General features: G+C 39.3%; 1 protein-coding gene across 1 annotated transcript in view; it reads left to right on the plus strand.

Moving 5' to 3' along the window:
• The window catches only part of ERICH3 (glutamate rich 3), a 117,539-nt gene that overhangs the window by 58,634 nt on the left and 30,992 nt on the right, over positions 1–27,913 (plus strand). Inside the window, 4 exon segments of the mRNA XM_030759959.2 lie at positions 8,628–8,808; positions 16,283–16,469; positions 21,740–22,041; positions 27,017–27,247. Coding sequence (XP_030615819.2) covers positions 8,628–8,808; positions 16,283–16,469; positions 21,740–22,041; positions 27,017–27,247 — 901 coding nt within the window.

The following is a 27,913-nucleotide window of genomic DNA, read 5'->3' on the forward strand; positions in this document are numbered from 1 at the left end:
TGCTGTGATTTATGTCATAGAGTGTTCTGCCTATGTTTTCCTCTAAGAGTTTGATAGTTTCTGGCCTTACATTTAGGTCTTTAATCCATTTTGAGCTTATTTTTGTGTATGGTGTTAGGGAGTGATCTAATCTCATACTTTTACATGTACCTGTCCAGTTTTCCCAGCACCATTTATTGAAGAGGCTGTCCTTTCTCCACTGTACATTCCTGCCACCTTTATCAAAGATAAGGTGTCCATATGTGCGTGGGTTTATCGCTGGGCTTTCTATCCTGTTCCATTGATCTATATTTCTGTTTTTGTGCCAGTACCATACTGTCTTGATTACTGTAGCTTTGTAGTATAGTCTGAAGTCAGGGAGCCTGATTCCTCCAGCTCCTTTTTTCGTTCTCAAGATTGCTTTGGCTATTCGGGGTCTTTTGTGTTTCCATACAAATTGTGAAATTTTTTGTTCTAGTTCTGTGAAAAATGCCAGTGGTAGTTTGATAGGGATTGCATTGAATCTGTAGATTGCTTTGGGTAGTAGAGTCATTTTCACAATGTTGATTCTTCCCATCCAAGAACATGGTATATCTCTCCATCTATTTGTATCATCTTTAATTTCTTTCATCAGTGTCTTATAATTTTCTGCATACAGGTCTTTCGTCTCCTTAGGTAGGTTTATTCCTAGATATTTTATTCTTTTTGTTGCAATGGTAAATGGGAGTGTTTTCTTGATTTCACTTTCAGATTTTTCATCATTAGTATATAGGAATGCCAGAGATTTCTGTGCATTAACTTTGTATCCTGCTACTTTACCAAATTCATTGATTAGCTCTAGTAGTTTTCTGGTAGCATCTTTAGGATTCTCTATGTATAGTATCATGTCATCTGCAAACAGTGACAGCTTTACTTCTTCTTTTCCAATTTGGATTCCTTTTATTTCCTTTTCTTCTCTGATTGCTGTGGCTAAAACTTCCAAAACTATGTTGAATAAGAGTGGTGAGAGTGGGCAACCTTGTCTTGTTCCTGATCTTAGTGGAAATGCTTTCAGTTTTTCACCATTGAGGATGATGTTTGCTGTGGGCTTGTCATATATGGCCTTTATTATGTTGAGGAAAGTTCCCTCTATGCCTACTTTCTGCAGGGTTTTTAGCATAAATGGGTGTTGAATTTTGTCAAAAGCTTTCTCTGCATCTATTGAGATGATCATATGGTTTTTCTCTTTCAATTTGTTAATATGGTTTATCACATTGATAGATTTGCGTATATTGAAGAATCCTTGCATTCCTGGAATAAACCCCACTTGATCATGGTGTATGATCCTTTTAATGTGCTGTTGGATTCTGTTTGCTAGTATTTTGTTGAGGATTTTTGCATCTATGTTCATCAGTGATATTGGCCTGTAGTTTTCTTTCTTTGTGACATCCTTGTCTGGTTTTGGTATCAAGGTGATGGTGGCCTCGTAGAAGGAATTTGGGAGTGTTCCTCCCTCTGCTATATTTTGGAAGAGTTTGAGAAGGATAGGTGTTAGCTCTTCTCTAAACGTTTGATAGAATTCACCTGTGAAGCCATCTGGTCCTGGGCTTTTGTTTGTTGGAAGATTTTTAATGACAGTTTCAATTTCAGTGCTTGTGATTGGTCTGTTCATATTTTCTATTTCTTCCTGATTCAGTCTTGGCAGGTTGTGCATTTCTAAGAATTTGTCCATTTCTTCCAGATTGTCCATTTTATTGGCATAGAGTTGCTTGTAGTAATCTCTTATGATTTTTTTTATTTCTGCAGTGTCAGTTGTTACTTCTCCTTTTTCATTTCTAATTCTATTGATTTGAGTCTTCTCCCTTTTTTTCTTGATGAGTCTGGCTAGTGGTTTATCTATTTTGTTTATCTTCTCAAAGAACCAGCTTTTAGTTTTATTGATCTTTGCTATCGTTTCCTTCATTTCTTTTTCATTTATTTCTGATCTGATTTTTATGATTTCTTTCCTTCTGCTAGCTTTGGGGTTTTTTTGTTCTTCTTTCTCTAATTGCTTGAGGTGCAAGGTTAGGTTGTTTATTCGAGATGTTTCCTGCTTCTTAAGGTGGGCTTGTATTGCTATAAACTTCCCCCTTAGAACTGCTTTTGCTGCATCCCATAGGTTTTGGGTCGTTGTGTCTCCATTGTCATTTGTTTCTAGGTATTTTTTTATTTCCTCTTTGATTTCTTCAGTGATCACTTCATTATTAAGTAGTGTATTGTTTAGCTTCCATGTGTTTGTATTTTTTACAGATCTTTTCCTGTAATTGATATCTAGTCTCATGGCGTTGTGGTCAGAAAAGATACTTGATACAATTTCAATTTTCTTAAATTTACCAAGGCTTGATTTGTGACCCAAGATATGGTCTATCCTGGAGAATGTTCCATGAGCACTTGAGAAAAATGTGTATTCTGTTGTTTTTGGATGGAGTGTCCTATAAATATCAATTAAGTCCATCTTGTTTAATGTATCATTTAAAGCTTGTGTTTCCTTATTTATTTTCATTTTGGATGATCTGTCCATGGGTGAAAGTGGGGTGTTAAAGTCCCCTACTATGAATGTGTTACTGTCAATCTCCCCTTTTATGGCTGTTAGTATTTGCCTTATGTATTGAGGTGCTCCTATGTTGGGTGCATAAATATTTACAATTGTTATATCTTCTTCTTGGATCGATCCCTTGATCATTATGTAGTGTCCTTCTTTGTCTCTTGTAATAGTCCTTATTTTAAAGTCTATTTTGTCTGATATGAGAATTGCTACTCCAGCTTTCTTTTGGTTTCCATTTGCATGGAATATCTTTTTCCATCCCCTTATTTTCAGTCTGTATGTGTCTCTAGGTCTGAAGTGGGTCTCTTGTAGACAGCATATATAAGGGTCTTGTTTTTGTATCCATTCAGCCAATCTGTGTCTTTTGGTGGGAGCATTTAGTCCATTTACATTTAAGGTAATTATCGATATGTATGTTCCTATTCCCATTTTCTATATTGTTTTGGGTTCGTTATTATAGGTCTTTTCCTTCTCTTGTGTTCCTTGTCTAGAGAAGTTCCTTTAGCATTTGCTGTAAAGCTGGTTTGGTGGTGCTAAACTCTCTCAGCTTTTGCTTGTCTGTAAAGGTTTTAATTTCTCCATCAAATCTGAATGAGATCCTTGCTGGGTAGAGTAGCCTTGGTTGCAGGTTTTTCTCCTTCATCACTTTCAGTATGTCCTGCCACTCCCTTCTGGCTTGTAGGGTTTCTGCTGAGAGATCAGCTGTTAACCTTATGGGGATTCCCTTGTGTGTTATTTGCTGTTTTTCCCTTGCTGCTTTTAATATGCTTTCTTTGTATTTAATTTTTGACAGTTTGATTAATATGTGTCTTGGCGTATTTCTCCTTGTATTTATCCTGTATGGGACTCTCTGTGCTTCCTGGACTTGATTAACTATTTCCTTTCCCATATTAGGGAAGTTTTCAACTATAATCTCTTCAAATATTTTCTCAGTCCCTTTCTTTTTCTCTTCTTCTTCTGGAACCCCTATAATTCGAATGTTGGTGCGTTTAATGTTGTCCCAGAGGTCTCTGAGACTGTCCTCAGTTCTTTTCATTCTTTTTTCTTTATTCTGCTCTGCAGTAGTTATTTCCACTATTTTATCTTCCAGGTCACTTATCCGTTCTTCTGCCTCAGTTATTCTGTTATTGATCCCATCTAGAGTACTTTTAATTTCATTTATTGCGTTGTTCATCATTGCTTGTTTCATCTTTATTTCTTCTAGGTCCTTGTTAACTGCTTCTTGCATTTTGTCCATTCTACTTCCAAGATTTCGGATCATCCTTACTATCATTATTCTGAATTCTTTTTCAGGTAGACTGCCTATTTCCTCTTCATTTGTTAGGTCTGGTGCATTTTTATCTTGCTCCTTCATCTGCTGTGTGTTTTTCTGTCTTCTCATTTTGCTTATCTTACTGTGTTTGGGGTCTCCTTTTTGCAGGCTGCACGTTCGTAGTTCCCGTTGTTTTTGATGTCTGTCTCCAGTGGCTAAGGTTGTTTCAGTGGGTTGTGTAGGCTTCCTGGTGGAGGGGACTAGTGCCTGTGTTGTGGTGGATGAGGCTGGATCTTGTCTCTCTAGTGGGCAGGTTCACGTCTGGTGGTGTGTTTTGGGGTGTCTGTGGCCTTATTATGATTTTAGGCAGCCTCTCTGCTAATGGGTGGGGTTGTGTTCCTGTTTTGCTAGTTGTTTGGCATAGGTTGTCTAGCACTGTGGCTTGCTGGTCGTTGAGTGAAGCTGGGTGCTGGTGTTAAGATGGAGGTCACTGGGAGATTTCCACCGTTTAATATTATGTGGAGCTGGGAGGTCTCTTGTTAACCAGTGTCCTGAAGTTGGCTCTCCTACCTCAGAGGCAGAGCCCTGACTCCTGGCTGGAGCACCAAGAGCCTTTCATCCACACGGCTCAGCATAAAAGGGAGAAAAAGTAGAGAGAATTAGTAGAAGTATGAGGAAAGAAAGAAGGAAAGGAGGAAAGGAAGGAAGGAAGAAAGAAGCAAAGAAGGAAAGAAAGGAGGGAGGGAGGGAGGAAGGAAGGAAGGAAGGAAGGAGGGAAAGAAGGAAAAAAGACAGAAAGAAAGAAGATACAGTAAAAATAAAATAAAGTATAATATAGTTATTGAATTAAAAAATATTTAGAAAAAAAAAAAAAAAAAAGAGGGACGGATAGAACCTTAGGACAAATGTTGGAAGCAAAGCTATACAGAGAAAATCTTATACAGAAGCATACACATACACCTTCACAAAAAGAGGTAAAGGGGGAAAAATCATAAATCTTGCTCTCAGAGACCACCTCCTCAATTTGGGGTGATTCGTTGTCTAAAGGAGGGAAGGACGGAAAGAAAGAAAGAAAGAAGGAATGACGGTAAAGTATAATAAAGTTATTACAATTAAAATTAATTATTGAGAAAAAAAAATTTTTTTTTTTTAAAAACCATGGACGGATAGAGCCCTAGGACAAATGGTGGAAGCAAGAGTATACAGACAAGATGTCACACATAAGCATACACGTACACATTCACAAAAAGAGGAGAAGGGAAAAAAATCATAGATCTCGCTCCTAAATTCCACCTCTTCAATTTGGGATCATTCCTTGTCTATTCAGGTATTCCACAGATGCAGGGTATATCAAGTTGATTGTGGAGCTTTAATCCTCTGCTTCTGAGGCTGCTGGGAAAGATTTCCCTTTCTCTTCTTTGTTCTCACAGCTCACAGGAGCTCAGCTTTGGATTTGGCCCTGCCTCTGCGTGTAGGTCGCTGGAGGGCGTCTGTTTTTTGCTCAGACAGGACGGGGTTAAAGGAGCCGCTGATTCGGGGGCTCAGGCTCACTCAGGCCGGGGGTGGGGGGGGGAAGGAGGGGCACTGCGTGCGGGGCGGGCCTGCGGCGTCAGAGGCGGCGTGACGTTGCGGCAGAGGCCGGCGTGACGTTGCACCAGCCTGAGGCCCGCCGTGCGTTCTCCCGGGGAAGTTGTCCCTGGTTCCCGGGAACCTGGCAGTGGCGGGCTGCACAGGCTCCGCAGAAGAGGGGTGTGGAGAGTGACCTGTGCTCGCACACAGGCCCCTTGGTGGCGGCAGCAGCAGCCTTAACGTCTCCCGCCCGTCTCTGGGGTCCGCGCTTTCAGCCGCGGCTCGCGCCCGTCTCTGGGGTTCGCGCTTTTTGCCGCGGCTCGCGCCCGTCTCTGGGGTCCGCGCTTTTAGCCACGGCTCGCGCCCGTCTCTGGGGTTCGCGCTTTTTGCCGCGGCTCGCGCCCGTCTCTGGGGTTCGCGCTTTTAGCCGCGGCTCACGCCCGTCTCTGGAGTTCCTTTAAGCAGCGCTCTTAAACCCCTCTCCTCGCGCACCAGGAAACAAAGAGGGAAGAAAAAGTCTCTTGCCTCTTCGGCAGGTGCAGGCTTTTCCCCGAACTCCCTCCCGGCTAGTCGTGGTGCACTAAACCCTTCAGGCTATGTTCAAGCCGCCAACCCCAGTCCTCTCCCTGCGCTCCGTCCAAAACCGAAACCCGAGCTTCAGCTCGCAGCCCCGCCCGCCCCGGCGGGTGAGCAGACAAGCCTCTCGGGCTGGTGAGTGCCGGTCGGCACCGATCCTCTGTGCGGGAATCTCCCCGCTTTGCCCTCCGCACCCGTCGCTGTGCACTACTCCTCGGTCCCGAAGCCCCCCCCTCCGCCTCCCGCAGTCTCCGCCCGCGGAGGGGCTTCCTAGTGTGTGGAAACTTTTCCTCCTTCACAGCTCCCTCCCACTGGCGCAGGTGCCGTCCTTATTCTTTTGTCTCTGTTTTTTCTTTTTTTCTTTTGCCCTACCCAGGTACGTGGGGAGTTTCTTGCCTTTTGGGAGGTCTGAGGTCTTCTGCCAGCCTTCAGTAGGTGTTCTGTAGGAGTTGTTCCACGTGTAGATGTATTTCTGGTGTATCCGTGGGGAGGAAGGCGATCTCCGCGTCTTACTCTTCCGCCATCTTCAAGGTCCCCCTCCCTGCCTGACTTTTAAAATGTCAGTTTTATGATTATTCGGGTGTGTTGAGACTTATAGATCAGAAGACACTTGCCTTTAAAAAGACAGTTTGTCCCTTACGGTTCTCAAGAGGAAGGGACATGCCTGTTTATTTTAGTCAGAATTCCATCTAGAATATTGTTTGACACATATCTGGGCACTGTGGCTCAGCCAAGTTGATAACTAAAATTAACCATCACACCAGGCCATGCAGGGCCACCCAGGGAAGCACCAGGGTTGTCAGGAGAGGCGTGGGAGGAAAAGGTGGGAAAGAGCCTCTGTTGTGGTTTCTGAGGAAGAATTGGGCAATGCAGGGTAAGCAGGCATAGGATGGGATAGTATGAATGATTTTGGCAGGCTCTGGTGTTGGGCTGTCCTGAGTTGTCTGGTACCTGGTGCTGGGGCAGGGGAATATTGGCCCAGAGTGTTAGAGGCAGGGTGAGGGTGGATATGGGCTCTCAGTTGGTTAGTGCGCACATGATAAATGTTCTCTCCAGGGAGCTTGGAGCTGAATTTGCCTTAGGCTGGTGATTGTGGGTTGGGTTGCACATGTGCATGTCACGTTCCACAGTTGCTCAGGCAAGAGGAAACATGAGATGACTTTGTAACCAAGAGCCAGGCCTGCCATCATCCCTTTGCTTTCAACTGTGACTCAAGGAGAAGTTTCTAATCTGCAAAGAATCATCCAGTTTGCTGATTTACGTTCATGGCTCCTGGTGTCCCTGAAATATTTCTCTTGATTATCTATTTGGGAGCTCTGTCCACAGGCAAGACAATTTGCTCAAATTTTAAATCTCAGACTCTCCCACCCATTTACACTTTTCAGGCTGTCATTTGCTGAATTTCATCAGATTTACTACTTCTGGTTTTTGCTTCAAAGAAATAGGAGTGAATGAGAAAAAAAATCCTCTGAGGTAGAAGGGAATGGCTTTGAAGATGGAAATATTTTAGTAGTTCCTTCAGAAATTTTTTTTGCAGCTTTGTCATTCTTAAAAAAAATGCATGCTTCCAAGGCATCTGTAATTCAGTGAGATCAAACTCAAATAATTGCCTTGGATTCACTGAAAGTTGGTCTCTTCACATTTTTCATTTAGCTAAAAATTGATTTTTAGAAAAGTGAAGTAGATTAAAAGTAATGCCTGGTATCTGTATAGTTCTAGAAACCTACGATATTCTTACTAGGACCTCTTAAAGTCTCTCAAGGAGCCATTCCTATTTCTCTGCCTCTTCTTCCTCTTCCTTTTCTTGCTTCTCTTTCCAGGTCTTCCTCTTAGAGGTTAGGCAAACACTATACTTATTCACTACTGTGAAAATACTTCAGAATATAAACTAGGAGGCAAGGCATTGGATATTTAATCTCTGGTATTTAAGTTTAGTGTTTATTTTATAAGTAATTTAAATTGGTCAATGCCATAGAATATCAAGTAGGTTTATGAGGTGATATTTTTTGTTGGGTTTATTGTTTGATATTAAGAATAATATTAATAATGTTGGTTTTTCATTGAACTGAATGCCTCCTGTGAAACTGGATAACCCCAGGTACCCAGCATACATTGTTCCTGATCCTGAGAGTGACCATAGAAGGAATCAAATGTGTGCATCTCCCTCCCACAAAGAATAAGCTCAGGGAAGGATGTATTGTCAGTACTCAAGTATAAAGATAGCACTCAATTACAAAAACAATTGCTAAATTACAGTTAATGTCAATTTGAATTAGAACAAAATTATGTCACCAATATTTATTTAATTAATTTGATTTGAATTTTTATTTGAGAACTAGCAAAAACAACCAAGAGTAGTTTCCTCTTCCTGTCACTGATATTTTTGTTGCATGTAAAACACAGACACACACGTAAGATAAAAGGTGACAAACTTTGTCCAAATCCCCAGAATTTACATTAAAAATACAAAGCCAAAATGTATATATGCTATAATTGTTAAAGGCATTTGTTTTGTAATGGGCTTGACTTTTTGTGCACTGTATATAGATTGACATTTTATAAGGGTTTTGTTGCAAGGTACATAAAAATAGCCTTTTCTATTCTTTGTATTACACTCTGATTAGAAGGTGATCACACTCTGATTAGAAGGTAATTAGTTAATAAGCCCCCTTTTTTTGTTTATTCTAGGATTCAAGAAGGATTCAGAAAACACCACTGCATAGTAATGCAGCTATTACAATGATCTATTTGGGGAAAAATGTGCACCTAGCTTATGATCACTCAGATTTCCGGGATGAAATAAAAGTTTATCAGCAGCACTGTGGTGGGGAAAACCTGTGTGTCTACGCGGGCAAACTGCTTGAAAAAGGTACACATAAAATGTGAATGTTTTAATTGCTTGCAGTTGATGCTTTAGATAAACTATTGTTGGTATAATATCAAAATGACTTTAATCACTCTATGAAATTATGCATATCCAGGGACTTATTAACCAGCTGCCTAAAAGTAAATCCAGATTCACTGCTCCATGATTGAAACTGAAGCAGCAATTACTCTTGCAGATTGTGGAATAAAGAATTTGGAGCGATTTAACCCAGTAACAGATTAATCTTGAAATAGAGATATATGATCATTAAAATGTTGTATGAATAAACTGTCCCCCAATTTGCAAGTTAACTGTTTGTCTTGCCATAGTGAATTGCATCATACATTATTCTAAGAGAAAAATACCAGATTGGCAATTTGTTCTTTAGAACTATGCTGAGATAAAATCACAAATCCAATAAACCTCAGGGTGAATCACACCTAAATAATACAGTACAAAATTTGGCTACATGTTTTTATTACATTTTCATTTCCCTTTTATCATAAATCCATGTTTGTTAGCATAAGATAATTTTTGTATCCAATATAGGATTTCACATATTGTACCAAAGTGGTTTTTTTTGTCAATATTTAGTTCTGTGGCACAGCAATTAAAAGGACGAGTTGTTACAGGATTATGTTTGTTATTTCCTTGCTTAAGACACTCTGTTTAGGAAGTAATAGTGTTTTTACTGATTAAAAGAAATATTTATATTTGGGTAATCTAGATATAGACTTAGGGACTAAAGGGAGGAGTTGGGGGCAAACATGGAGTTGTTACTTTTGGCTTTTCTGATTTCCTTCATCAATCAAAAACAGTGACTATTGATTTAAAAAAATTCAACTGCTTAAAGAGAACTATACATATTTAGGGATAAAATATTGAAAACTTACCAACATAAGAAAGGATAAACACTTGAATGTTGGTTTTGACTTAAGTAAAATATTATATATTATAATGAATTATATAATGAATTATATATATTGTATTATAATGAAAAAACATTTTTCTTTATAAAAATCTATAAAATTTCTTTTCAAAAAATAATGCCAGAAACTACTTTTTCCCATTTTATGTACTTAGCTGAAACGTAATTTACTTTGTTTCATTTTATCATAGCATCTGAGAGTTCGTTCCTTCCATTATGTAGGTGAGGAAAATGAGAGGCATCCAGAGGTACAGTGGCCCCCCAAGGTCACCCGTCCAGTTCTGAGCAGGGTTGAGAGCAGATCCCAGCCCCCTGACTAGGTGCAAGATCCTTGTTTAGTACTATCCAGCCCCAGTTAGCTATTCTCAGTAGCAAAGGGTTTCCTATATCTCCATAATAGGAGGGGTATGAAACCCCTAATAATAGTGATTAGATAAACTTATTTTTTAAAAGTATCACTTTCAACTATTAATTTTGATGAATAGCTGAAATTAGCTACAGTCTCAAATTGGAGTTAACATAATGAAACTTTTCCTGGGTCTTAGATCATGCTTTAATCAATAGAGTTCATATAAAATGGTTACTTGACTGCAGGGAAATGTGGCACATACAGATGAAAAAAGAACAAGGCTTAGCTGAATGATTTTCTGGGAGATGATGAACACTCTGTGATAAGATTGCAAAACCAAAGGTTACGGGAGAATGTTACTTGGCTATGTGTTATTTTGCGTGCATATTGATCCCAGGACTGACTTTTTGTTATGTCATTGGATAGTCTTGAATAATAGGTTGGAATGGGGACTGAAGTAATTGAATCCTGTCCACACAATAGTTTTGTCTCAGCTTGCCCTTGATTGCCATGAAAGTAATCGTTCAAAATTGAAAAGTTGGGTGACTCAGAGTTGACTTGTGGTTCAGCAATCTTAGCAATTTAGCTGGACTGAAAATAATCTGCCCTTTTTACAAATCAAAGCTGTGCATGATTCAGTGAAATGTGAATAGGTTTTTAGAAGACTTCTGTTTTAAAAAAAGGGCCTTTACAGTTAGGCTTGGAGCAGTAAACTCCTTCAAAATGTAGCATTCATTAATGTCTCTTGCTTTTGGATGAGAATAACAATACAATTAATTATTTGGGAACATGGCAAGTGCATCTTTTATTATCATAGTGATTCATGATATGTTGCAGTTTGATTTTAGGCATCAGGCCACAGATCGATTGTTTATTATGTACACCTATGAAGTCATGGAATATTTCTGCTAGTTGTAAAGAGTACAGTTCTTCACAGGCAGTTTTATTTATCATTCATCCTATCAAACAAGGCAGACGTTGGCCTCCAGGCTTCATGTGGATACGAAGAACAAAGTAACTTTTTTCTGGCTCTCTTATAATTCCTTTTCTGCCCCATTTTCTTGTATTTCCATAACCTGATCCTGTTGTACCTATTTGTGCATTCCTCACTACTTCTTCACAAACACAGCGGCTGCTTCACCAGCCCCTTGCCTCCTGCCTCCCCACTCCCCGCCCCGCCCCACATTGTTATCTTGTCTTTTCCTGTGCTCTTTCCTTTGTCTGCAATAGGACAAAGGATTTTAAATTCAAAATCGTATTTTAAGTTCAAACCGTATCCATCTTTTAAGATTCAGATTAAGACTGCGAAGCTTTCCCAACTGACTTTTATTCCATTTTATCCCTCTCTTTTGATGACAATGGCTCTTAATACCTAAAACCAAAGCATTTCATTGTACCTTGACTTACATTAACTGTTTTTTCTTTTTTCTATTACTCTTTATCATATATTGACTTTTTTAGTTGTTAAAAATAGGTGTAACTTACAGTCCATAAAATTCATCCACTGTAAGTGTACAACTCACTGATTTTTAGGAATTTTATAAGGTTGTACAGCCATTATCACAGTTTTAGAACATCTCCATCACTTCAAAAAGTTCCTTTGTGCTCACTCTTTGGCAATTAATCTTCACTCTCATAGCCAGCCCTAGGACACCATTGATCTGCTTTCAGGCTCTACAGATTTGCCTTCTATGGACATTTCTTGTAAATGAAGTCATACAATAGGTAGTATTTGTGTCTTGCTTCTTTCACTTTGCATAGTGTTTTTAAGAATCATCCATTTGTAGCATCTGTCAATAGTTGCTCTCTTATAGCTGAGAATACATTCTGTTACATGGATATACCACATTTTATTCATCTACACAAGTTGATGGGTATTTGTATTGTTTCCAGTTTGGGACTATTATAAGTCATGCTGTAATGACTATACAAAGACAAATTTTTTTGTGTGTAGACATCAGTTGTCATTTCTCTTGAGCAGCTTCCTAGGAGTGGATGTGATGGCTTTTGCTTCCTGAGTATGGGTCATACCCTTTTCAGTTTCTTTGTGTCTTTTGATATTTTTGTTGAAAACAGGACAATTTAGATCATCTGTTAGAGCAACTATGGATTCCGAATTCCCACTTTCCCTCTGGAAGGTTATTCTTGGGTTTTTTATTTGTTTGTTTGTTTAGTAGCTTATCTAGAGCAAAGCTGTGAAATTCATGTCCCCTCTCCTTAGTATACAGCCACTGGTGTCTCTGCTCAGATTTTTTTTTGTTCTGTTTTTACTTTTTAGGCTAATCTCTTAGGGTTGTCTCTGTGTTTTCATAGTTTAGTGAACATTCAGTGATTTGTCAGAGGTCGTGTTCAAGCACTTTGAGCCAATATAGCCTCCATCTTCTGCCAGTGAATCTGTGTGTAGGTTTATTAGTTTCCTGGGACTGACATAACAAATGTCCCCAAATTTGGTGGCTTAAAACAACAGAAATTTATCACCTTACGTTCTGGATGCCAGAAGTCTAAAATTAAGGTCTTAGCAGGGCCATGCTCCCTCTGAAAGCTGAAGGGGAGAATCTTTCCTTGCCTCTTCCAACTTCTGGTGATTCCCCGCAATGCTTGGTGTTTCATGGCATGTAGCTCCATCCCTTCAACCTGTGCTTATCCTCCCATGTTATTCTTCTCTGTGTATCTGTGTGTGTATCCTCTCCTCTTCCTATAAGGATATCAGTTATTGGATTTAGGACAAAACAAATTCTGGATAATCTCATCTTGATCCTTCCCTGATTATATCTACAAAGACCCTATTTCAAAATAAGGTCACATTCTGAAGTTCTGGGTGGTCATGAATTTTTGGAGGGCAATATTCAACACACTGTAGTGGGTTCAGGAATACATTCAAAGTTCAGGCAGTTTTCAAGTCTGTTCCAACTTTTATTTTCCACCAGGATCTAATGTTTCCTTTGTACACAGGTGCAAGCTTGCAATAGGACAGGGATATGTGAATAAGTTGGGCCAACTCCAATCCATGCTGCTTTCAGTTAGCTGGAGATGTGCAGAAAGCTTATTAAATGTGTCTATGACTGCCTTATTGCCTGTATCTCCCTGTTAAATTTCTGGCTAGTCCATTGACCTGTTGCTTGCCCTAATTAGAACTACAGTCTCAGCAGAACCTCTGACCTTCCCTGTCAGTTTGCTCTGAGATTGCTGCTTATTACTAGTAATGCCACTGACCAAGGTTTTTTTTTTGTCTTCTGCTCCAAATCAAGTCGGCCTCTACTGACAGTGAAGCTGCTGGTTACCTATGGCCTGCCCTTCCCTTCTAGAACTGCAGTGGCAGGAGAGGGCAATGGGAGTAGCCCTAGGCAAGAATGCCACAGATTCCCACTGTTCATACCAAAAGTTCAGTACTTTTTCATGAAAAACTGCTGCTCAGTGTGTTCTAAGTCTTTGGTCCATTTTCAGAGACAAAATTTTAAGGGAAGAGGATTTGGTGACCTTACTCCAGAAGTCTGGTACACTGCTTTTGTCTCTTCTGCTAAATTATAACTTCTTGAGGGAGGAGAACACGTTTGATATTTCTTCAGTATTTTTATGTCTCTTTAGTGCCTAAAACAGTGCTACCACTGTCAGTCAACAACGAATAACTACATTTTACAAATATTATAGGATGCTTTCTAATAGTGCCCATTATAATATTTAAGACTGCTCTGTGAAGTGGGTAAACTGAGTCACCCCCTCCACTCCACTTCCTCACGCACTCCCCCTGCCACCCTCATTTTATAGATGAGAATTCTGAAATGCAGCAAAGTTAAATGTCTCATCAAGGCACACTCAACTAATAAGTGAAGAACTGGGACATGGACCAAAATCTTCTAATTTCTGGTCTATAATCTTTCCACTGCTCCATGCAGAAACCATGAAGTCAGGGTTGGGAAGTGTCACTAAATTTTAAAATATAAAATGACAAAATAAGTAACAAGGGACCAAAGGTAGAGGGTGTCAATTTCTGTTCAATAAGTTTGAAAAACAATGGAAGAAATGAAATAATATATGGATGTGCTCTCCAACCATGTGGGTACCAAATAGAAGGGCAGTCGTGTCCAAGAGTTGATCTCCTGTGCCCATTCTCAGCATTTCCTTGAGTCTACTCTCTTCCTGGGCTGGGTCCTTAGGGAGTTAAGGGGTGTGATGCTGCAGCAGAATGGATCATATTACATGAATGTCTCATCCAAGTTTCTGTAATAAGAGTAGTCAAACTAGCTTTCTAGTTAGCACTTAAAAAGTCCATATATAGGGACTTCCCTGGTGGTGCAGTGGTTGAGAGTCTGCCTGCCGATACAGCGGATGCAGGTTCGTGCCCCGGTCCGGGAGGATCCCACATGCCACGGAGCGGCTGGGCCCGTGAGCCATGGTCGCTGAGCCTGCGCGTCCGGAGCCTGTGCTCCGCAACGGGAGAGGCCACAGCAGTGAGAGGCCCGCGTACCGCAAAAAAAAAAAAAAAAAGTCCATATATAAAGACAAGTGGATTTTAATATCTATTGTATCTTAGTTTCTCCAGAAACTAACTTGCCAACGTTCTCTTTCCTATTTTGTTTAATTTCACATCACAAATACTAAGGTATAAATGATGGAATTACCTTTTTAATAAGTCTATTCTTTAGTATAAGTTGCATCTGATTTAGATTTTTTAGGGGCATAGTATGGTATATACAAAGTATTTCTAGATGACTATGAAAGAATGAGTTAAAATAATGATTCACTAATTATTTATTGGAGGCTTCCTGTGCCATTTTCCTGGGATCTGGGGAAATGAAATTTAAACTCTCATGGATTTTACAAACATGCAGGGCAGCAAACATCTAGATCAAGTTTCTCAGAGTGTGGTCCCTGGACCAGCAGCATAAAGCATCACCTGGCAACTTGATAAAAATGCAAATTCTTGTGCCCTGTGGAATCAGAAACTCTGGGAAGAGGCCCAGAAATCTATGTTTTCATAAGCTTTTCAGATGATTCTGATGCACACTAAAACTTGAGAACAACTGGTGTAGCCATATTTTAATAATAAGTGTAACAATAGGAAATATTGCAAAAGAGAGGCAAAAGTTATCAAGCCTATTATTAGTAGAAGTGGAAGAGTCCAGGGAGGCTTATTGTAGGAAGTAACATTAGAATTGTCATGAGAAGCAGGTTTCTGAGTCACTCTGTAACATAGAGTTTCTCAGAATTGGGTTTTGGGATGTATAGGGTGAGACTTCTTCAAAAAGCATTATAGAGACTTGAAATGATTAAAAATTGTTAATTGCAAGCAGTGGTTCTTTTTTTTTTTTGCTGTACGCGGGCCTCTCACTGCTGCGGCCTCTCCCGTTGCAGAGCACGGGCTCTGGACGCGCAGGCTCAGCGGCCATGGCTCACGGGCCCAGCCGCTCCGTGGCATGTGGGATCTTCCCGGACCGGGGCATGAACCCGTGTCCCCTGCATCGGCAGGCGGACTCTCAACCACTGCGCCACCAAGGAAATCCAAGCAGTGGTTCTTAATTTATTGGTGAGACTTTTGGGTGGGTTAGGGATCAAGAAGGGGTCTCAAATCTAGGCAGAACTGAGAATGGATTGAAGATGGAATAATTCTGCCTCATCCATACATGTATCAGGATGTTTCAAGTCACAACTAAAGACAAAAATTTATTTAAAAGCATTACTGAGTAAAAAAATAGTCATATAAAAGCATTACTGAACTCACAGCAGCCTTTTGTTATGTACTTTATTGCTAGATAACATAGCAAGATAGAGGCGTGGAATCTAGAGAGATGTTTGGATTCAAACATTAACTCTCCCACTTATTGTATGATTTTGGCTGAATTACTGAACTCTAAACCTAAATTTCTGCATTATGGAAACTAATGATAGTAATATTTCCACTTCATATGGTTGTTGAGAAATAACACACCCAAGGTAATTAGGCATAAAGCCTGGCCATATTAAATGCTCATATAATTTTAGGTTTTATTATTTTATTACAAGTCAAAGAGTTTTATAATGCCTTGGAGTATTTATTATATATATAAGTAATAGAGTGTGTTTTTGTGGTTAAAAAATTGTCCTCAAGTTAAAAAGGAGATCTAGAAAGTAATATTGTACTTATATAACAGAAAAATGTGATTTAAAACATGCTAGTTCAAAGTCAGTTGCTTTCACTAATGTATTTCCTTTTTAAATTCCAGAGACCTTTCAGTTTATTTCCAAAAGGCACCATGGTTTCCCCTTCAGTCTCACCTTTTTCCTGAACGGGATACAGGTGGACAGGTTAAGTTCCTGCTGTGAATATAAGCATCGAAAAGGTTCCAGACTTGGAGGCAAACGAGGCTACTTTGGGTTTGTGTGTGTCGAGAGATCATCTCCTTGCTACAAGTATGGAAACAAATGTCCTGTGGTAGAGGGCAAGTTTTGCTACATTTTTCTTTGTATGCTTTTACTGATGTATTTCTCAGCACAATTTGTTAAGAATCATATCAATGTAGATGAGCCTAAAATATCTAAGTTAAAGGTTGTTTATCACAATCCTGTGTGTTGTATTTAAAATTATAAGATATAAAGTAGATTTTCAGATTTATTATATAGAGGGCATAAAAGCTGGTGGTGTTTCAAATTCTGTTTCTTTTCTACCTCTTCCTTTCCTCATGATGCTTTAAGTTCTGTCTCTAAAGGGAAAGAGAGAGGCTTTCCCCACCCCCCCATTCCTCGTAGTAATTTATTTTGAGCTGAGCTCCAGAGCATGTGTCAAGCATCCGGCTTATATAATTGCATATTATAGGTTTTGCATAATAGAGGTGTGCCTGCATTATCGTGTAGCCCCATGATCACTCTCATGCCCCTAATTTCAATCTCGGACATAAAAAAATACATGATAAAAGGTCAGTTTTGACTATTATTCATCAGCTTTCATATTGGACATTCTGTTTGTAGTCAGGAGATCTTCTTGCAGGCTTTGCTTAATTTTTTCCTGAAAGTACTCATGGAGAATTGACTCTGTGCCAAGCTAGAACATGGCAGTGAACCAACCAAAGAACCTGACCCATAGAGCGCCTTCTGACAGGGGAAGTGAAAATAATATACCAATAAACCCATGCCAATATACCAATAATACAACAACCAATTAATGTATATTAGATGGTAATAAGCATGATGAACACAAAGCAGGGTAAGGGAGATATAAGGAATGAGGGGGGACAAGTGTCAGAAGGCAGTATTATTTTATGTAGGATGGTCAGTAAAGGCCTCTCTGATGTCTTTCGAGCAGAAACCAGAAAAAAATGTCTCATTTTTCAAATAGGTTTTCAGGTAGAGGAAAAGCACATACCAAGGGTGTGAGACAGGATTATGCTTGGTGTATGTAGACTAGTGTGATCAGAGCAAAAGTGAGAAAGGGACAGTGATAGAAGATGTCACTGTCAGAGAGACAGTGGAGTTAAGTCACGTAGAGTCCTATGGTCATTGCAAAGACTTTGACTTTTATTCTGAGAGGGATGGGAAGCCTCTCAGGTAGGTTTAGAGCAATGGCCTGTCATGATCTGATAGTAGCTCCTATGGGAAAAATAAAATAGGGAGGGTGTGGGGAAGGGTGGAAACTACTTTAATCTAGAGGAGAGAGAGTGGTAGGAAGAGTTACAAGTGATTAGGTTCTAGACGTATTTTGAAGGTAGGGTTTACAGGATTTATTGATGGATTGGATTCAGGGCATGAGATAAAGAGCAGAGTCAGAGATGATTGAAAAGTTTTTAACCTGAACAACTGGAAAGATGCCCAGTTAACATGGGGAAGACTATGGAAGGTGCAGCTTTGGGAGTGGAAGGAGGGGATTTTGGTTTTGGACACACTGAGTTGGAGATGTCTATGAGATATGCGAGTAGAAATGTTGAGTAGGTGGTTGGATCTGTGAATCTGGGGTCTGGTGAGAGGTCCAGGCTGGAGATATATAAATTTGAGAATTGTTTACATATGGATGGCATTTAGAGTCATAAGATGGGATGAGATTGCTTAAGAATGGAATGCAGTAAGAGAAGATGCCTGAGTAATAAGCTCTGGTCACTTTAGTTCAAAGGTGAGGAAGATAAAGAGGAACCAGGAAAAACCTAGGAAGGAAGGCCAGTGATTAGACAGAGAACCCAGAGAAAGCAATGTCCTGGAAATGAACAAAATGGTTCAAGAATAAGGCATAATCAACTGGGTTGAAGGTGTGTTTAGGTGAAGCAAAATGAAAATTCGGGATTGAGCATGATTATTTGGTCATGTGTTGGTTATTGGTGATCTTGGCACAAGTTGCTATTGTGGAGTGGTAGGAATGCAGGCTTGTTTGGAGTGGGTTTAAGAAATAATTGGAGAAGAGCTAAAGCCAGAGATGATGGATAGCTCTTATTAAAGAGTTTTGCTCTAAAGGATGGAAACTGGGTGGCAGCCAGGAGGGAGGAGGTAGGGGCCCAAGGGGGCTTATTATATTTTAAGATGGGAGATATTATAATATGGTTATAAGCTGATAGATAGGGTTGATACCCTAGGGGGAACAAAAACACATTGATCAGCCATGACATAGAGAGAGAAATTGCTGGGGCAAAGTGCTTGAGTAGACTAGAGGAGATGGGATATAGGGCTCAAATGGAGGTGTTAGCCTTAGATGAGAGGAAGCATTCTTCTGTAGTAACAGGAAGAAAGATGGCACATAGGGCAGAGACAGATGCAAGTTGGTGGCTGTGTTGGGATCAACTGGAAGTTCTCTGCTGATTATTTCTATTTTCCAGTCAAAGAGTGATTGGAGCCTTAACCTCAGTTGATTATGAAGCTAAGAAAAAATTGAAAACCAGTGTCTTATGAGAACTGTGCATTCTAGTTGAGGGTAAGAGAACTTACTCTTAAACATCACAACCATTTTGTTATTATTATTTGAAAACTTCAAAGAAAGAAGCTAGAGAGAACCAAGTGAAATCATATAAAGAATTGTACAGAAGCTAGTTAAGTGTTGAAGGGAGAGTAGATGCCATCCATCAGATTTTGGCACTGATTATTAAACCTCGATAGAAAGTGTTTAGGACCAAACATTTTATAGCTTGGATTTATGCAGCAGTTCCCAAAGAGTGCAATGTGTTCACACATGGATGATTGTATACAAACTCATTAGCTTTCCTGGGAGTTAAACAAATGACTTGCCCACAAATGACTTGTCCACATATATGGAGAACACATATTTGACTTGGAACAGAAAAGCAACCTCAGGTAGGTCCTAAATATACCTAGGCATTCCTGATACATTGCCCTAGACCATTCACCGTCCCACTTGCTAGATGACTCTTTCACACCTCTTCTCTCGCTTAAGGAGGAAGGATTTAGAAATTTTTGGAGTTACCTGTTTAAGGTCCTTAGAAAACAAGAAAAGCTTGGCAGTGTTCACTTCCAAAGTATGGAGGTTCCACACTTGTATCCATCCCTCAATCATGGGAACTCTTTGAAGAGTCGTGGTAGTTACTTTCAGTTGCTAAAGTGAAACACAGGAAAAAGAATTGCGTAACCAAGAGAATGCAGATTGCTTTGAGCTTTAGTAATGAGAATCAACACCTCATATTATACTCAGAAGTCAAATAGGTAGTCAGTGAGGAGGAGAGCACAGATGTTATCCACTTTGTTTGCCTAATTCCCTTAAGCAAATGGGCAATAAAAAGTCTGTGCATGCAGTAGGGAGGCATCAAAGCCTTTACACAGTCGCAACATAAACTAAAAGTAACAGCATATCAGAGGCTCCAAATCAATGTATTTGGTGTTGCCATTGATAAGGGAAGAATAGCTTGAACAGAAGGAATGCTAGGAATCATAGTCTCTGAAGATTCATGACACCTTTATTCCAAGGAAAGCAGTGTGCTACGTATATCGTCATTATAGTCAAGAAATAATTTATCATGCTTAATATGGCTGAGGTAAGTATGTTCTGATTATCCCATTTTTCACAGCCTGATAGTTACTTTGAGTGCATATCCTTTTAGCTTTATTTTATGGGGAGATAGTGAAAGGATAAGTGATATAACTAAGTTCTCATATTTACTTGTTGGGAGAATGAGTTAAGATCAATTCCTATGCTATTGCTAGTCTAGGGATGGCTGAAATTCAGTGATATCTTCAGTTTAAGAAATTGCCATTGGACTTGATTCACATAGAGGCAATTTTCAGATTTTACGTATTGTTTCCATTCTTCCTGGACTGGAAAGTCTTGACTGCATTCTGACCCCACTCTAATTGACCCAGTTCCCCAATAGTTGTGTGACATGGAGAGAAGGGAATGTGTGAAGTTCTAGAGGAGGAGTGGGGAGACTGGTAGCTGCCAGGCACCTCTTTCAGGTCAGGGATTGTCTCCAGGCCTTGGTGAAAACTTCTCCACATTCTGTTAGTCTTTGTGAGGAGACTGTGAGCACTTGCCCTGGTGGTAAGCCCAGCAGTGTAACATTTGTCTGTGTAACTAGTCATCTGAGAAGGCTATACCCGTAATCTAATCATATGGGTGTACTTCAGTGGGAGGTGATGGGAGTCTAACAGTCCTGAGCTGAAAGCCAGCTTTATCACTAACCTGCTGGGTGAACTTGGGCAAGTCATGGAATCCTTGAAGCCTCAGTTTCCTCATTTGTAAAGTGATGACGATAGTTCTTAAGTTATTGGTCTGTAGGGGGATATATCATATAAGACCATGTATATAAAGTACCCAGTAAAGAGGTTGGCACAGGAGTGCTGGATGCTCTTATTGTCATCATAGTCATCATTTTTATTAATGTATGTATTACAGTTATTGGAATTCCTATTTTGATATTAACTTGAGAGATGGGATAAAAGCTAGAGAAGAATTTATTAATGTTACTTTTGTTATAACTGATTTTTTAAAAAATTTTTTAATGTCTTAAAACATTCAGATCATTTGCTGGCTCACCAGATTTGACTTAGAATGACTTTATGACCTCTATAGATTATTGCCATTTTCCAAAACAAAAGCTTATTGCCAGGAAAAATCACCAAAAGATTGTGGTACAGGTTTCAAAAGGCCATTCTAAAAGCAATAATAACAGTTCTGTTAAAATAAGCATTCAGGCTCCTGAAGTGTTTATTTAAAGGGCACAAAAATATTTAACTGATTGTGTTTCTTAAAAATTCAATCATAATTATTTAGAGTCAATTTTGTATGTAAGTCTTTTTGTTGTTGTCTTGTTGGAATAATAAATTATCAAAGACCGAATGACATCTTCTGATAATTTTTATCTCAGCTTCCTTTTATTGATAAACCTGAATGTTCTTTTATCACATAATTCTAATATGAGGACTTAAATTACCTATCTATCTATCTATCTCTGTTATAAGGCCAAATATATACTTTAAGGTGCAAAGTTTAGTTTGAGACTATAATTCATTATTGTTAAGTTGCTTTCTTTTCTTGTGTAATTACTGTGGGTAAAGCTATTAAGAATTGTTGTGTTTACAAGATTTTGGTATTAATAAGGAGAAAGTAGTTTATTTTAATTAACTCTGTGTACTATGATAAATATGTGTCTTGTAACATTTCTTACTGGAATAAGAGAAGTGATTTAAAGATCTTTGCAGTTCCATTGTGCTGTATATAAAGGTTAATCAACACTTTATGTTAATATTTTTCCTAGGTGCATTATTGCAATGGGCCTTGACAAAAAAACAACTTCACCAAAACCTAGGAAAGAAAAGAGTATTGAGAGAAGAGAGGGATTGATGAAGGGTGAGGGGAAACTGAAGAAGGATAGAGAGTACCTGATACCAAGAAGGAGAGAGATGAAGGGGAGCAAAACCTCAGCTTCAGCCATTTTTTCAGCTCAAGAACTACATACAGGGATCGGTGAAGTGAGAACTGCTGTCGAAGAAATGGAACGTAAAGAAAAGCCAGGACAAGAAGTCTGGGAAGATGACCAAGAAAACATATTTAAATATGGTAATGAGTAACACTGGATTCTTTTGCTGTTGCCTGGTGTGGTCGTTTTGTTTAAGACTTTACAATGTGATTATAAAAATTTGCAAAAATATCCATTAAATGTTGTTACTCAGTTTCGATCTTCAGGCAACTGTGTTGCAGGTGAGGAATCCCTGACCACCTTCTCAACTGTTTTGCAAGGAGTTCTGTGTGGCCTGTCTTAGAGGAGGGCAGCCTAACTCCAGGGGGTTGGAGGTACTTGGAGGGGAAGGCGGGAAAGGAGAGTTTGCGTCTGCGTGAGCCAGAGGCTCTGTTCACTTATGCAGGGAGACACCATTTCACCAAACAGAATTTTGCCTGTTTTTTTCAGTATTTGATGTACTTGCTTTGGTGAAACTGATGCTTTGGCATCAGGTGGGAACAAACTATATGATTATATAGTGATAGAGTATTCCATAACTGAAAACATTTGATGTAGGCCTGGGGTCCTGGAGCTTGTCCGCATTTCTTGTTTTCTTGTTCTTCCCTTCCCTCCCCTCCGATCCCTTCCCCTCCCTTCCTCTCACTCATCTCTCCTTCCTCTTCATCTTCTTCCTCTTCACCCTTCTCCTCTGCCTCTTTCTCCTCGTTTCTTTCCCCCCTCTAACTGCATACACACACATATATATATATATCCTTACCTTATATATATACATACCCTCACCTTTTGACGTAGTAGATATTATTACTCTCTCCATTTTAAGAAAATGAGGCTCAGACATACAGAGAGAAAGTAGCAGAACTAAGTTTCATACTGTAGGAAAGGAAAAACTTTTCCCTCTACCCATCTTAGGTTCATTAACTGTATCCTTGTAAATGAAACTGACAAAAGAGATTAAAAAGGGAAAACAAGCAAAAGTTTATTAGCAGGTGCATCGTGCATATGTATGGGAGGACTCAGCTGAGTAACTCAAAGGGGGGGTTAGAACTTGGGCTTATATGGCATCTTAATAAAAGAAAAATACATTTTTTCAAGAAGTGACAAGGCAAAGGAAAAGGACACTGAGCTTCCAGGGGCAACAAATTGTGGGAAGGCAAATATTATGTGGAAAATAATGGTAGATAAGGGCTAGTTCTAGTGAAGTTTGTTATGTTGATTCCTCTGGTGCCATCTCTGGGCTGCTAAGGATCAGAGTTGTCTCCTATGATTAACTTTTGTCCTTGCTGGGAGAGAGGGGAGGGGAGACACCTTCAAATATATATGTCCTGCTTTTAGGGAAATGGGGGGAGGGCAGAGAGCTTCTCTTCTATTTACTACTTCTCAATTGCCTTCAGCTCAAAATAAACCTTATGCCCAAGTGGCATAGTTTGGGGTGGCATACTCTGCTACCCTTTAATACACAGGCTTGTCTAATTCCAAAGCCCAAACTTTCAAACACTGTATGTATAACCTCCTCTGCTGTACAAGCTATCCTTGATGTTACCTGGTTGTGGGTGATATGTCCAAAGAATCAGAAGAGGGGAGCTGCCTAAGTGTCCTTCTTGTACCCAGGAGACAAAGCCTGGATTAGAGGAGCGCTAGCCATTGGCTGGGATGAGTGTGGAAGGGCTGGTATCAGGAAAGGGGCATCTCCTAGGTCTCTTCTTCCCCACCTTCTCTAGTTGCCGCCCAACAGTTTCAGAAATCCAAGAAAATAATTACAGAGTTGTTACAGCATTGGACTTTATATCTGTTTATTACTGAAATAATGTGACTATCTAAAAAAGATTTCACTCCTAACACTTTGACCCAGCTTACCTCTCTCCATGATCCTTTCTAGTCTTTATTCTTATCTTAAACTGAAAATTTTACAATATCTGTAGATAACAATAGCAACAGCAGAGCAATTAACAAATGGGATGTGTTTTCGTGTTTTAACTTTCACAACATACAGGTATGTTTATTTAGGCCATGTTCAATTTCTGTATTTTTTTTTCTTAAACCAACATGGCCCGTGCTATGAGTAGCATACTTTATGACTATCAAACAGCTTTTCCCAAGTTCTTCCTTCTGTGTTGGCTCCTTAATGGACTTTAAATGCCCATTTCCATTTAAGGAAAGAAGAAACAGCGGAGCAAGGCTTCAGCTCTCTGTAGAACAGCCGCTGATGGTCAGGGCAGCAAGAAGCCTGTGAGGAGGTCAGCGAGGGAGAGCTGCGGAGGGATTGATGTTGACCTCGCGTTGACTTGCTTCCTCATTAGTGGGGATGGTAAACAACAAGCTAATTACCTTCTCTGGAAGAAGAAAGATGAGATGGGGAAACAGAAGAAATTATGAAAAGGGATACAGAAAGCATGCCACTGGTTCATTCATATTGAAAACATGAGTAGATGAGACAAAAGAGGTGTGCTTTGAGCTGTGATGCTAATGCAGTGTTCCTGGTTAATAGAAGGCTAATATTTAAATGTGATGATAGAACAAAGCCAGGGCAGCCTTGAATTTCGTGTTTTGAGAGAAAACACTGAAGCTCCTGCCAAATAGGATTCAGGGATTGTTCTTGTGGTTCACTACATGGTCCTTCAGTTTTATGGTCTGCTTCAATAATATAACTGCGATTGTGTCCTAATTGTGGACACTTGTACGACTCTGATTTTAATCAGTGCCTCCATTAAAGTGTATTGCTGTAGATAAAGCACATATTGTGTGTGATTTCTCCTAGTCTATGACCAACTCTCTCCACCCCCAATCAATCATGATTACTACTAATCTCTAACATTTATTAGGAGCCTACTGTCCTTGGCACTATACTAAGCATATTTTAGGGATTATTGCTTTTAATAGTCCCCATAGCGTCGTGAGGCAGGTACCACCCATATCATAGGTGAAGAAACTGAAGCTTAAAGATGTTGAGCAAATTGACAGGTCACACAGCTGTGCTTTAACTGGTACTTGGACACATGACAGCCTGACTCCAGAACCCTCATATTTCACCACGCTGTAATACTGTTGATGGACTTGCAGCAATTTACTCATGTACTGTCTGGCCCCTGCTTATCTTGTGACCAGCAGCAAATATCTCTTGTTTCTAATGTGTTTCTCTCTGTGTGTGAATTCTGTGGCTAACTTCAACCACTCCTAGGAAGTCTTCCACAATCTCCAAATGACTTTCCATCCTTGTTTGACTCTATTCCACTTATTTGACACTATTTCACACAATTAATCATGAGTCCTATATAAAAATCTACAGCAATTGAGCCCAATAGTGTTAAAACGAACATTACTGAGGGTCATGTATAAAAACTCTTCTAACATGAGTACAGTATTTCTTGGGTACCTACGTCTTATTTCCTCAACAAAAATTGGAGATTCTTTGATGGGCAGGGGTTGTGTTACTGTAATGTCTTTTATCTTGCAATTTTAGCCTCTTCCAAATAGAAGGGTCTCAATAGATTGAGATAAGGGTCTTATTGATTGACAGCTGACTAAACCAAGTGAGAAGCTATCCCATTACTTGGCCTGAAATATTTGAATCAAAATATTTGTTTTTATTAGTATGTCCTGTTTCCATTATGCAATATAAACTAATTTTTTCAACTTCTTGCTTATTTTATAATTTTGTTCTACTGATTCACATTTCTCTTTCTCCATATTAAATCTCTTTCATGAAAACTTTCTCGTGGTGAGTTCTCTTTGTTTGCCTTTTTTCATTACAGTTTCTGATCTCACTTTTCTTCTCACATCGCCCTCATCCCTTCTCTGCATTAACAGAGCTTTCTTCATATGCACAGAGCATGCATTTCTAAATTAAGTTTCCTTCATTGTGGCAGAGTGGACAGCTCTCAAGTAATTACCCGAAAGGCCCCCACTGCTGGAGAAGAAGCCAGACTATCTAATAACTAAAACACACAAAATAGGGAAAACTTTATTTTTCCTGTAATTTTTATTTTAAAAGATAATTGTTTATTTGCTTAATTGGTTCTGCATGAAATCCTTTTGCTCTCTATCCTTGGCATGTTGTCACTTCAAGATTTTTAGTTTTTGGTGGAAGAAAAAGGGAAACAATTAAATATGAAAGGTGAAAAATTATAACCACAAGGGACAGATGGCGTTTATCTGATGTGACAGTTTCCTTTTTCTGCTACAGATGTGTTACACTTCTGAAGAAATGAAGCAAATTCATGACTGTGACAGGAATATTCTATTTTATAAGAATTTTTATCCTTGGAATGTAATTATTTTATTGATTGTAGGGATGAATAATGCATACGATTTCAGCTCTCGCCCAGATACAGAATCCTTCATAATGCCTTTTCTTGATGTCCATTTGGTTCTCTCAAAGAATGTGCTATTCACAGTGTTACTTCTCAGGGCCTTTGGACTTGATTAATTGAATATTTTCCACTTCACTATTCATTAACTTGATATCCAAATATTTTGAACATTCTTCCTATAAAATATGGCCTCACTGGGTCTCCAAATTAACTTTCATTATTATAATCCTGTTCTCTTCATTTTAAATTTATTTCTAATTTATTGTTTTCTATCAAGTTCTTCTCTTGTCCATTTTGGTTATTGTAGATGATGATGTCCATTTGTAAATGAGCTTTTTTTTTTTTTTTTTTTTTTTTTGCGGTACACGGGCCTCTCACTGTTGTGGCCTCTCCCGTTGCGGAGCACAGGCTTCGGACGCGCAGGATCAGCTGCCATGGCTCATGGGCCCAGCCGCTCTGCGGCATGTGGGATCTTCCCAGACTGGGGCACAAACCCGTGCCCCCTGCATCGGCAGGCGGACTCTCAACCATTGCGCCACCAGGGAAGCCCCTGGAGTTTCATTTCTTTACTGCTCTTGTATATGTAACTGATTGCAATCTTTGATCATTTGCTATTAGTTTTCCATGTTCACTAACTGTGTGAAAAAGAAGTGAAGAAAGGCCCAGAGAGGAGAAGATAATGGAGTCAAAGTTCTCATTAAAATGAAATGGGTTAAGTATTAGGGATTCTATTTTCATTCTCATAGTGGAACTTTTCTTTTCTCAGAATATGAAGAAGATTTCGAAGCAGATGAGGAGAAACAAGATGAGAAAGCTAATGAAGGACAGGCTGATGATCCATTGAATGGAATGCCAAAGTCACCCTCAGATGATGAAAAAGATCTTTTAGACGCTGAAAAGGAGAGTGAAACCTCGTGGAAGGCATCAGATGCTGATGACAGTGTGAAAGATGAGGTTGATGGATGCTCTGAGAGTGAATTGGAAGAGGATAAACATGGCAAGTTGATTAGCTTATCATTTGACATAGGCTGTTTAGCAAGTGTACTTACTACTTTTCTTTTCCTTATATTTAATGAGAGAATCTTCTTTAAAAGACTGTTCGGAACCTGGTTCCCTAACCGAGGATGCTGATCAACCCCTCTTCCATAGATATCCAAATTATGGAGTCATTCTTCCATCCTTTCTCTTTCTTTAGTTTGCTGGGATTTTTCAGCAGGGTGTCACGTGAAGCTTGTAGTGACACATCTTCTGTTTACGTAGAAAGTTACTACCTTTTTTTCATCTCAAACTATCTCCTTTTATATACACACACATATACACCATTTTTGTGGCTTTGGAAAAATGAAAAGTAGCTCCCATTCAATTAAGGGAAAAGTTGAAAATTCCTCCCTTATGTTCATGTTTTTTTCTTAACTTACCTGGAATGCAGATGCTGGCATATTAGTTTATGGAAGGATTATTGCTCTTGGCAAAGCTTACCCCTTATAATCTTCAAACGTAAAATGACTCTGAATGTTCACAGGGAAAATACAGAGCTTTTCAGGTAGATAAAGAAACCCTCATTATCTGAGGCATATCTTAAATATTTAAGACCTTTTTAAACACCTTAAATTACCAAAATAATGTCCAAAGAAGGAAAACATTTCTGGATTTGTCCCATGAA

Source organism: Delphinapterus leucas, chromosome 1, assembly GCF_059928025.1.
Source record: "Delphinapterus leucas isolate spDelLeu-1000000601 "Yukka" chromosome 1, BTC_Dleu_Yukka2, whole genome shotgun sequence".
NCBI lineage: Eukaryota > Metazoa > Chordata > Mammalia > Artiodactyla > Monodontidae > Delphinapterus > Delphinapterus leucas.